Source organism: Octodon degus, unplaced genomic scaffold, assembly GCF_000260255.1.
Source record: "Octodon degus isolate 3935 unplaced genomic scaffold, OctDeg1.0 scaffold00015, whole genome shotgun sequence".
Classification (NCBI taxonomy): Eukaryota; Metazoa; Chordata; class Mammalia; order Rodentia; family Octodontidae; genus Octodon; species Octodon degus.
The window spans coordinates 21,460,176-21,473,162 of NW_004524591.1; the positions used below are offsets into that span (position 1 = coordinate 21,460,176).

The 12,987-nt window shown below is 39.7% G+C and overlaps 1 protein-coding gene across 2 annotated transcripts in view; it reads left to right on the forward strand.

Annotated features, from left to right (window-relative positions):
* Ccdc129 (coiled-coil domain containing 129) overlaps positions 1-12,987 on the forward strand; it is a 135,165-nt gene that overhangs the window by 31,375 nt on the left and 90,803 nt on the right. The window contains exons 1-3 of one of the 2 annotated variants that reach the window (XM_023709958.1): positions 4,702-4,866; positions 6,142-6,190; positions 6,514-6,557. In XM_023709958.1, the coding sequence (XP_023565726.1) occupies positions 4,707-4,866; positions 6,142-6,190; positions 6,514-6,557 (253 nt within the window). In that variant the 5' untranslated portion in view covers positions 4,702-4,706. Of the gene's footprint in view, positions 1-4,701; positions 4,867-6,141; positions 6,191-6,513; positions 6,558-12,987 lie in introns of those variants that run through there. The other variant, XM_023709957.1, reaches the window with a different exon arrangement.

Sequence of the window (12,987 nt, forward strand, 5' to 3'; positions counted from 1 at the left end):
TTCTTCTTCTTCTTCTTCTTCTTCTTCTTCTTCTTCTTCTTCTTCTTCTTCTTCTTCTTCTTCTTCTTCTTCTTCTTCTTCTTCTTCTTCTTCTTTTTTCAGAACCAGGGATTGAACTCAGGCCCTTATGCTTGCCACACAAGCGCTTATTCTACTGAGCCATCTCCCTGGCCATGAATAGGTTCTTAATGCTCACTTTTTTGAGAGAACATGCTTTGGGGTATTTCTTTGTAAACTGCTCTGAATAGCTTCATAGCTAGGGATGGATCAGGTCCTCCTGAAGCACTTGAGTACATTTAAAGGTCCCCTAATGCAACCTCATAGTCTCAGAGATGTTCAGATCTCATGCTGTCCACATCTCTCTCAATTATCCAGACATAAGACATCTAAAGATAGCACAGATTATCCACTAAAGGTAAAAACTGACTCTCATGGGAAAACCTCTTTTATTGATTTTTCAACTTGGCAGCTCTTGACAAAATGATAAGAAGAAGCAATGGAGAAAAGAAGGAAAGAGAAAACTGGAGAAGATGAGTGTTGATTATTTTGTACACATTCTTAATGAATTTTTTGTCAACCACTCTCTAAAGTTTTTATTTTATGCCTGTGGTATTATTTTACCATATTTATTGGAGAAATTTGAAACTTCCTACAAGAAGTCAGACAGCAACATAGTTGCGATGAAATCTAAAGCTACCTGACCTGAATGCAGTTGCTCTTTTAGCCACAGGAGAAGCAAGAATGCTCACTCAGCTAACTGGATGGTCCTTTCCCAAGTAACCAAGCAATCAGCCAGTAATTACAGACTGCCTAGGGTGGCCCAAAGGTGGCACTGGAACTCTGGGGGAAAACAAGGAAAACACAGCCCTTATTCTTCCACTTTGGCAAGATAACCTGTTTATATAGTTACAAAGAATTAATTAGCTCCAGCAGACAAAAATGCAGTGATTATCACTACTTTAGGTGTCCAGTTGTATGATTTCATTGTAGGCTGTAGGCTCCGCAGTAAGAAGGAGCAGCAGGGAAGCACTTATTCCACTGAGCTATCTCCCCGGCCCCTTGGTAACATTTTGATATGTTTGTTTTGTATTTCAATACATTAGTATTACATTTTGGTTTTTTTTCAGTTTGTTTTATTTTGTTTTAAAAAATGGAGTTCTTGGTGCAATATGGTTTTGCATTTTTTAAAAATTTAATCAAAAAGTTGTGGGATTAAAAAGTTTCCCTCATTAGTGGTAATATATATTTCCACCTCTGTTTCTGTGTCTGTCTCTATCTGTATTTCTACCTCTATTTGCATCTTTTAAAAAATTTAATAATTAATAAAATTACGGGATAGAAGTTTCCCATGCTAGTGGTAATATATATTTCTATAGATCTATCTATCTATCTATCTATCTATCTATCTATCTATCTATCTATCTAGAATAATGTAATCAGTAGAACCATCTGAACAGGGAAGTTACTGGGTCACTTAAATACAAGTGATAACATGATCCAGAATGAGGATTTCACCTTGGGTCAAAGCCATCAAGAACTGCAGACAGAAAAGCTAGCGAGAAGAGCCTGCAGAGATCACATGCATATTTTCTGTCCGTAGCTCCTCTGGGCACTTCAGTGAACCATCTGATCTGTTTCATTTTCCAAAGAACTGCTCTGAGGCTCACATGCCTGGGTGCCAAAGAAAGGTCATTCAGGCATCAGAGAACCCATTTCCAGAAGCGGCTCTGTTTACAAACTGGGAAGGCATCCACTGAAACAGGGGGAACAAAAGAGTTTTTCTTTACAAACCAGTCCCTGACCCTTGCCTTTAGCCAGGGCTTCCACTTTCTTTGGCAGGTTTTTCTGACTCCGTAGCCAAGTACAACTGCGCTGGCAGAGAGCATGTCCTCACTGCATGTGTAAAGCAGACGGCTGAGGTCAAACTTGCCATTACAGAGAAGTTTGGACACACAAAAAAAGTAGCACTCTCCTCTCAGAGTTTAACAATTTTTACACTGTTACACGTGAGAAAGCGGAAGGTGGATTAACATTTGACAGTATGGTACCGCCAGCTGCTTGTGAGCTCCTAACAATGGAAAAATCACCTCCAGTAAATAGAAACTTGTTTTCAGGTGAAGTCAGGGAAGAAGCAAGATTATTTGTGAATCTTATCTTTCTGTTGCACATTATTCATGTTTTTCTTTCTCAGGCATTTGGACTCTGTATTGTGTTCTATCTCTCTTGATGTTTTGAGCATCCTGTCGGGGTGTAGTTCCTTATGGAGCTGTGCCCTGTAAACCTGATGCTATCTCATTCATACTCCGAGGGTTCAAGGCTCTACCAAGGACATTCTTTGCTTCAAAGATCCAAAATCTATGCAAAATTAAAGCGCTAAACATTTAGTGCAATTCCTAACAGTTATCTTGTCCAGTGTATGCATTTTAATATGGCAAACAACTCTATACAGATCATAAATATAATCTAATCTGCATTAATTTTGTTTTGTCTCATCATCAGCATTTTTTATAACTTTTATAATCTTCTACCAGACGATATTCCTCTTGTTAACTTCCTAAAAGTAACTGGCCAACTGTTACTGTCAATGTAAAGATTTTCTACTTACTTTTTGCCCTGATTTTTAACTAGCTGAATTTTTTTCGTGTTTGCTTTTTTATTGTAGAGTTAATTCATCTGCAACTGTGATTAATTTGTGTGGTAATTAACAAATGCAGTACTGAGTGTTTTTCTTAACCTGAATGATAGAACTTGAATATATAAAGCATATTACTTCCAAAACATCTAAAATGCTCACTTGTACTTGAAAGAGAATACACTGTATTCCAAGGTTTAAAATAAATCTGAATGGCTGGCTTTTTTAAACACTGATGAGAAATTATGGCTTGTGGGTCACGTGAGCAGTGATGACGCACAACTGCCAGCTTGTTAGAAATGCTGAAGTGGGTCTTTGGCTCTTTGGCCATCTAAAGTTGAACAAACTAATGCTAATTCAAATGTCCGCCGTGGAAACAATTGAACCAGAAAGTATGACACTAGTTTTGCTATCCTAGTGTTGTACACGTTAATGTAACACCTGGTATGTACAAAAAGTCAACCAAGTATGAGAGACATGTAAATGAGTGAGAGGACAGCCCTTGTCCAGAAGGTACTGATAGTCTAGCGAGAGAGAACAATTTACACAGCTGGTTTCAATTCCTGTCTCCTGATCTCTCACTATGCAGCTTGGACTCGTAATGACCCTCCTGTTTTCAGCCTCCCCGGCTCTGGGATTACAGGCATGTGCCACCACTCCAGGACACAGTGCAGGCTCAGCTCACCCGGGAGTCAGCACAGCATGTGCCACTGAAATTTTCATAAGGAGGTTAATAAAGGTTGAGTCAGTTAATGTGGACAGTAGCACTACTTGCTCCTCATGTATGATATATTTATTAATATTCTAATGATCCTAACCACCTTCCTGAGTAAATGACAACATTCTTGGAGTCCCATGCCTGTATTTGAATACCAGCTGGCTGCATGACTTGGGCATACAACCTAGCTTAACATTTCAACTTACCACAAATTCTGACAATTGTTTTTACTTCTGTCATGGAAAATTAAATTATGTAATAATTACACAGACACTAGTATACAAGGTACCTCTTTTACCTCTGCTATATGATGCCTTTAATTCTCTGGAAAAATACTTAGAAAGGGAATAGTTGGGTCAAATTCAATTTCTATTCTTAGATTTTGAGGAATCACCTTACTGATTTCCATAGTGGCTGTACTAGTTTGCATTCAAACCAATGTGTATAAGGGTTCCTTTCTTTCTGTAGCCTTACTACGGTTTGTTATTTGATTTATTGATGGTAGCCATATTACAGCGACACATACATAGGCATGTATAGCACTGCAACTCATAACAGCTAAACTTTGGAAGCAGCCCATGTATTCATCAGCAGATGAGTGGATAAAGGAAATATGGCATTTATGTACAGTGAATTTCTATTGTACCATAAAGAAGGATAAATTTGTGTTGCTGGTAGGAAAATATGTGCATAATATTATGTGAAATAAATCAGCACACATATTTAATTTCACCTGATGTTAAACCCAAAGCATAAATAATTACAGAACAAAATAAAAGATAGATAATAGGTGACAGGGGCATGGATATCTTCCAAAAGGGAAGGGAACCAAGATATAGTTGGAAAACTAAAGGGCGAATAAATGTACATGTACCAGCTCCCCATAAGAATGTGATCATTATGGACTGAAGCATGCACAAATTAAAATTAATGAAAGAATGTACTATGTAATGAATACTGCAGGCAAAGGATATTGCCTTGTAGTATAATTTGCTCTCAACTTAAAGCCAAGAGGTTACACAGAAGTTGTACAATTTGTTCAAGATCATATAAGAAGTTACAGAGATGAAACCCTGCCAAGTCTATGTTTCACCCTCTTCTTATATAAAAATATTTTTAGAGATGTAACTGTTGGATAACTTTGAGGGGTAATTGCTGGGTGTGTCCTTGAGTCCAGTGTCTTTGTTTGCTGTTCCAGGTGAGCCAGGGTCACAGAAGACCTTGAAGCTGGCATCACTCACTGCACCCTGAGCATTCCGGTCTCCCCTTCCTGAGCCAACCCTGAGAGCTGAACTTCTAGTGTCCGGCTTGCTTGTGTCTGTGATGTGAACTGCTTTGCAGAATTATCCACCAGTGATGGCAGAGAAGTTTCAAGGATCTGAGCACCCTCAAGAAGGCCAGGAGAAGACCAGGAGGGATGTCCTGAGGTTCACCAAGCAGGCATGGGCTCCTCTGGATGAGCAGCTGTCCCTGGACCCCAAGGAGGAAAGCCGGATTGCTTCCACTGCCCTGCTGGGTGAGGAAGGCCCTCAGGAGCATTTGCAAAAAACAAAAATCTGTGCGTGATGAGGAATGTGGGGCTTGCAGCTAGGGGGCAGATGAATTTGGAATACAGACTTCACTTTGAAGACTGTTGTATGAAACACACTTCTGACTTTGCAGACCCTCAGAACACAGACTTTGTCAAAATAAATAGATCATCTAAGAAATGAACTCTACTTCCTTTTCATTCCAATTCCCCTTCATCTTAAATTCCCAGGACTTGCAAGATGTATAGACCCATTCCCTGGGGCATAAAGCTTCTTTCGGGACATCATGACCTTGAAGACTCTTGGGATCTTGCATGTTGCATGAATAATAGTGTTAATAATTTAAAAAGTAATAAGTAAGAAAATGTTTCTCCAGCACATTCTTCACAAGATGTAACTTTAGGGTAGTTTTTCTTCTTTGCTCCTCATCAATTTTATTCTATCCTTTTATTTTATCTTAATTGAAAAATAATCTACATCTCTGAGGCCCACTGACTTTCTTGATTCTCCTGATACCTTGTGAGTAAATAGTGCAGGCACCCCATGGCTTGGTAGCATCAAGTCATAGATTATCAGCCAGTGGCAGACAGTAACTAACCTTAACATAAGTAAGTGTTTCACAGGAAATGTTCCCTTTGCATTCTCTCCTTTTGCCTGTCTGCTGAGCCAGTGTCAAGGACCTATTCTTAAAAGACTGGTGCCTTTTCAACACAGGGCGCCCTTGGCAATCCAGGGACTCTAGTGCAATTTGTCCTTGGAATGAATGCAAATTTGGTTTCTAACCTGGCAGAGAATCCTTGCAAATAAACATCACTGGCTGGCTGCCTTAGGTAAATGTCCTGATTCAATAAGGAGAGGCTCCATGGCGATTTACACCCAACAAGAGAAAGACAAATGTCTCAAATGCTTTTCACTCTTGTATACACCAGGTAATATAAAAATTATTCTAATAGCTCTTGTTCTTTACTGATCTATTTTTCTCCTCTTTAGTATTTTCTTTTGTTCTTTCTCTCTTTCGCTTTCTCTTTCTTTCTTCCTTTCTTTTTTGAGTTATAATATTTTGGCAAATTTCTACTGAATTCTCAGGAATGGCTGATTATAAAAAACAGGAGATTGGACCTTTTGAAAAAAGATGAATCAGCTTATAGAAACATGTGACTAAATATGTAGAAATAGAACTATTGAGTGTAGGCTGAATGCTAGTGAAGTTATTTTAAATGGTTGTGCTTTGACTAACTGATCTGTTTCTTTCTTGTCTATAGAAGCCTCCAAGCAGGAAAGTATCCAGCAGTGGTTGGACTCTGGATTTTTGTAAGTGTTTCTCTGTGCTTTATACTTTTCTCTGGTAAAGATCTATGAAAAAATTGTGGATATTCTTCTTTTCAAGGTGAGATATATTGGGGTTGTAATATTATTTGTGTACTTAAAGGATTATTTTATTATTGTAAAAGCTTTAAATTGATTTAAAAGTGCAAAATACATTGTTATTCTAATGCCTTATGATGTGCTGGTTTCCAAAAGTACTCTTTTAATAAACTAATTCTGCACTCACATTCATCAGCTTAATTTGAAAACCAATTCAGGGTAATTTATTTAAAGCCATCATTTGACTCACAATTTTTTTTTTTATACAGTATCTCTGCAAAGGAAAACTTTCAGCAACTTGTCAACCACACCGGTAAGAGGAAAGAACCCAGAAATAGTTCTATTTCCTAAAGCCAAGTAAAGATGCATGTGTGAAAACTGTGTGCATGCACGTCCCCCAGATAAAACCATTAGTGCCCGCTGGAATGGGTCCGACCTCAATGCTTTCATCTGATTGATGAGACCAAAGCTCCCGAAAGGCAGGAGGCTGGGGGCTGAGGCCAAGGCTTCAGGAAGCTGACTGTATTCTGCAGATACACTGGCAAAGATATAATTATGAAATTGAAATTGTTTAATTTTCCCTCAGATTGTATTGTTCTTTTACTTCTAAAGGTACTCTTTCTATTTTTTTATCTCAAAATTCTACTTATATCATCTCTCTCCAATGATGTATTTGTTCTAGAGAAGAACAAATGATTGAATCCTAAAGCAAAGAGTGAAAGTATTTCTGAGAGACAAAATTGCATCACCTTTGTTTCACTGAGTTTTGATAAGAACATTACAAAAGAAAAATGAATTTAATTTCAGGTCTTATGGGTTCCATATCTATTAAATGAGATTCTGTTTTTCTTCGAATCTATGGCTTCTCAATTATAAAATGTCCTTATTTTAAATGAATCACTCAGATAGAGAAAATGAACCCTTGTGATTATAAATAAGATCTAGATTATGGAATACATCTTGATTTCATAGATGTTAAAAATGTGAGAAAAGCATTAGTATTGACTAAGTACTATGAAAATATATATGGAAAAAAGTAAGTAAATTAAGAGTTTAATAATTAGGAGGCAAAACTTACTAAAATAGCAACTTACTTTGCTGGTTTTAATTCTTTTACTTCCTTCACTGTTGTCTTAAGTAAATATCTACTACTGCCTACAACAGTTTATTTAAATTTGGGATTATTTACCCTAAAAAAAGAAAACTGCATGATTTGAATTTCCTTTTCATAGAGCTGCTTTTTTTTAAAACATGAAGTTCCATAATCCCAAAATTTCTAATGATTTTTTTTCCTGATAAATCAAGTTTAATCAGCTCTCTGCTGTAATAGTCGAGACTCACGGAAAAAACAGGAACTTAAGGACTGGCGATATAACTCAGTGAACTAAGTGCTTGCTTAGGCAAGCACAGGGGCCAGGGTTCAATCCCTGGCACCACATGCTGCTGGCCCCATCCCCAGGCATGCTGAGCCGGCAGTGGAGTCTGGGTGTGGTGGCACATACACATCACCCCAACACTAGGGAGGCAGAAATCAGGATTGTTACCAGTGTGAACTGCGTAGTGAGACCCTACATCAAAAAAAAAAAAAAAAAAAAAAAAAAAAAAAAAAGAAAAGAAAAGAAAAAAGAAAGAAAAGAAAAAGGGAAAAAGAAAGAAAGAAAAAGAAAAAGAAACTTAAAAAAATACAGCCAGTATTTCATAGCCACCTGATGCTGACCTTGCCTGGGTCATGGTGAGAGGCCTAACCCTAGCTTTGAGATACTTAGTGATTGTATTAATCTCCTCACATCCCAGACATTACAGACAAATGATGACTTTTCATCTGAACCAAGTCATGAACTGCAAAGCCAGAGACAGGAGATAAAGACCCGGAGACAGCAGTGTCATCCACAAACTCGGCTCTGAGCTTAGAGAGCCACAGCTTCCGTATGGTAGCTCTTTCATCTTCAGTAAGACTTTTAATAATAATGGAAGAGCTTCTCACAAATTTAATTGAGCTTTTACTTTTACAAGGCCCTTGCTCATTGATCAAATTTTAAACTCAGTGACCTGTGTGGGCATGTGCCTCACTCTCATTTCTGGCTCACAGGTAAAGGATCTGAGGCGCAGGGTGACAGAATGTTGTGAACTGAAGTCACAGCTGATTAAAGGCAGATGGAGAAGCTGGAGATCCAGGCTTCCCTGGGCCTCTCTGTGCCCCGGCGTCAGTTGTGATGGTAGGGTTCAACCTGGGCTTAGGGAAGCCCAGAGTCACACTAGGAAGTGAGGGGTGGCTGCCCGAACAGTAACAAAAACTGGTGATCTGAAAGTCTTGGGAGAAAGGTTAAGGAGAAAACTTGGAGAAAAAGAAAAAAAAAATAACTGCAGAAGAGGAATATAAGTTGTCACATCTGAAGAAGCAGTGCTGTGCACACTTGTGAAATCCTTAAGGGTTATAGAGTGCACGAGTGTTCGCCACTTCAGTCAACAACAAATCACTGTATACTTTAAGGATTAAAACCAGGAATTTATTCCCAAAAACCAGGAATTTATTCCCTCGTAGATTATGCAGCCTAGAAGTTCAAACCCAAGGTGTCAGCCATTCATTGGACTTCTGAAGAATCCCTCCCAGCTTGGCTTCCAATGGCTGTACAACATTCTGAGGCTTCTGTCTTATCTTTTATTCTATGACTCCGTCTTCTCAGGGTCTCGTCTTCTTGAATGATGAATCCTCTTCTTGTAGATACATCAAGCACCAGACTTAGAACCTGCTCTACTCTAAACCAAAGCATTGCACCCCTCTGTGCCAAGCCTCAGAAGAGATCAGTAAGGAAGCCAGCTTTGGTGTGAAGTTCAGTTTGAGTAAGAAGGGTACTGTCACCCTCCACCATTTCATTTCCACCCAAAACACGAGAATGATGCCCTACTTAGAAAAAAGGGTTCTGCAAATATAATGAGTTAAGATCTTAACTAGCTCTTCTCATTTGTTTTCCTTCATCTTTCTTCATCCAACTTCTCAAGTCTTAAAGTCTTTCTTATTCTGATAACCTCTTGACCTATTTTTGAGGCCCGATCCTAAGCTCCAGAGTCTGCATACAGGCCTTCCTGACTTCTGCACTGAGATGGAATTTATTTTCTGACCACACACACATCCTTCCTTGGTTCTCTCTACATGGAATTTGGTGTGTATTGCTTCCAGTTCTCAGGCATACAATGCTTCTCATTGACAAAGCTGTGACCCTCACAGGGCAAGAACTATCCTGAAGTCATCCAATTGCACCCAGAGTGGTGAAGCTGATGATTTCAGATTTGAAATCTTTGCAGAAGACATGAGGCTTTAGCTGGTCAATAAAAGAGGAGGCAATTTTAAAAAGCAAAGTGACAAAGCAAGAAAGTAACCTGGTGGAAGGTGTAGGAATTTGAACACAGGCATAGACATGAGAATGAAATTAAATGTGTATGGAAAAGCGCTGGAATGTGATGAGAGTGGAAAGGCAGTTCCATACCAGGGAGCACAGTAAGAAACTCTTTTGGTGGAGTGTGCCCAGATAACAAATGTCTGGAGGTCCAGAAAGAGGGACTCACACTTGATGTGTAGAACTGGGATGGCACAGAAGTGCCATTTCAGGTTGTAGTCCAAAGAGAGGAGGAGTTGGAACTGGGGTCTGGGATGAGTGTGAGTGTGATGACTCTTCTCTGCTTATCTGAACGGGGGGTCTTGAATAATTTATGATAACAATCAGTGGCAACTGCTACAAGTGCAGGGTTGAGGAATAGAAGGGTGCACATTACAGCTCTGCTATCTCTACTTTGGCAAGTCCTGAAGTCTTGAAGAGAGAAATGGCAGATCCTAGTGCTTATTCTGACAGTGCAGAGGTACACTGCACATGGTGGGAAGTTGCTGTGGACCAAGGATTGATGACACAGGGGCTTGCCCTGGGGGTCAGCAGTGGGGTCTACAGGAGGAAGAATTCACACCACCTGGAAAACCAATAGATATTGGAGGAGGTGAAGCAAAGCCCAGCATTCCAATTAGATCCAAGATTTTTAAGCAGGAGGGTTAAGCAGAATGTGAATGTCTCTTTTTTTGTAGGAATATGGGTTAAGAATTTGCTGTCTGTTTCAAACACACACAGCTCCCTGCCTCTACTGAGTGTCCTGAGCATGCACTAGTTAAATGTGCAGAAAACTGTAGAGTGCTATTATTTTAGAGCCCTGTGAAAATGTAATTTGATTAGTCTATTGGATGATATTCCAAAGAACCAAATGTCTTCCATGAATCAGTCAGAAATGCTTAGGAAAACCAAAATAAAAAATGCTTTCTAAGCCAATAAAGGTGCTAATTAGTGCCTTCTGCATATCTGACTACATCTTCTCCAGCAATACATTTTGCAGGGTTAAGTGTGGTATCTGCTACTTCAGGTGGCAGAAGTCCACCTAACAGTGGGGAGGGTGGCTGAGACTCAAGCATCTAGAAGGGAATCAGAAATGGAATTCCATCCCATGGAACGGATGTATTCAACAGAGCAAGGCCTTCTTTCCTCGCTTTTTTTTTTTTTTTTTTTTTCCTGAAAACAATGCTTAGGAAATGCAAGGATAGCAGGACTTACTTTTTTCCCCCTTCTCTCTCTCCTAATGCTTTTAGAAAGTATAACCCAATATTTAAAGACAAATCAGTATATCCTGAAAAGAAAAAAGGTGGAAAAAAAATAAAAGCAAGTGGAGAAGCATGTGTGAACACAAGGTGGGCCCACGTAGGAGAGATTTCTGCAGAGCTCACAGGTCCATCTAGAAGGGCACCACCTTCAGCCTGAGGCAGTCCCAAGCCTGCTGCCTGCAGAGCTTGAGGACATCCAGGGAACAGTAGCGCTTTGTCTGACCTGCAGTGGCATACCCTATTCATCAGTCTTGCTCTCATCAGAGCACAGATCCAAAGGCAGGACCAGGCAGGTAACTGCAAATGAATGAATCATGCCACACAGAAACTGCAGATCAGAGAGCAGCCTCAAAACACCTGGGCAATGCTCTTGGCTCTTCCACATTTTAAGCAAAGCCTAAGAATCCCAGTCCCTGTGAGAAATGGCACAGGATGGGCACCAGCTTGGGCCTCATCATTCAAATTCATTATTGAAAATGGGTCAAAGGAAATAGGTTCTGACCCTATTAAGTCCCATTCTCGGGCTCTAGGAAGTTTTTTTTTTTTTCAAATTAGTAAAATGAAAGAAAAATAAAAATAAAATCCCTGCAACGGACAAGGGCTAATTGTTTCATACTGCCCCGTGCAAAACTGTGAACTGCCTGTGTCCAAATGCTACAAAGGCCAGTTGCTGTTTCTGCAAAGTTAAGAAGTCAACACAAATGGCATCGATGTGAGAATAGTACTTGATACCCAAGGATGCAGAGAGCCTGGAAATGTAAAATGGAAATCAGGAAGTGACAATAATTAATTTTTAGTAATTGTGTCATAATTTTATAAATAAAGCCTATTCTGTGAGCTTAAAAATTATTTTAATTTTGCTTGGCATGGTTTCCTTCAAAATCTAAGTTTGGCAGCAGAAAGGCCAAAGTCTAAAGATAGACACTTATGTCATTTTTAGCAAGAACAAAGAAGGAAGAGAACAAGGAGTCTAGGCAAGAATGTAGATGCTGGATCTCTACCTCAGTTAGAGTGGCTCTCAGGCCTCAGGCATGGGTGGATGAAAACCTCCTGCTAAGACCAAGCTGGGCCTCATTGCAGATGAAAATGTGTCACCCTTAGGAACCTCCTCTCCTCCAGCATGCAGGACGCTGTTTGGTTTCCAACCAAGCAGGTCGTGTTGGTCAATGATGGCAGGGCAGAGGGTGTGCTGTCCATGGAGTACGCTACTCTAGCTGAGAGGACACTGAGATCCCAGGCAGAAACCCTAGGTGAAGGGCTCCAGATTCTTGATGGCTACAATTTTCTGAAGGGCTAGATTTTTCTGTAAGGCTAGAGATTGTGGTAATGCAACAAGACTAAGCTACATCCTTTCTTCATCAATATCTGAAAATGGATCACTTCCTCCATTGATGTCTGCAGTTCACTGTGTTCACAGCGCCAAGATCCCTGAACTCTATGTGTGTATTCCTTCATACTTCCCAGTGAACACGTAGCAACAGTAGGACTTGGTAAGGGGCTGAAGCCATGACAAGAGCACTGGTATTGGCAGAGAACACAAGCAAGGGTCAGATAAAGTGTAATATTTTAGAGTGAAATGCTCAGAAACTCTCCAAAATTGTCCAGATGAGGCAAAGCTGGAGGCTCACTTGGTGGATTACACACAAATCAGGACATAGAGATAGTTCTGATAAGAATAGTGGCAGAAAATAATGAGGGACATGGCTTGATAGCGCAACTATTTATTTTACCTTCCATTTGGGCAACTTATTATTTAATTTATTTGGCCTCAAATTTTTACATGATTGCCTACAAGTTGAACTGGGTTGGCACCTATGACAGTAATAAGCTGGCTGGAAGGCTTTTGTTCATGTAAAGCTTGAATCAATCTCATTGGATTTACTAGTTTCGGAAACTCTGAGGCAGATACCGACTGGAGCTTAGTAAAGACATATGCTACAGAGCCTGCCTGAGTGAGAGATTTGTGTTTTACAATGATAAGTTTTCAAACTCTGACTCTTGGAGGTTCCTTGCACAGAAAAAGAATAGTAAAATGGAAGCACACATTCCCTGGAATGTTTTAAGAAGCAGTTGTGTATTGTCTTTAAGTTATTGACCTCTGAAATTT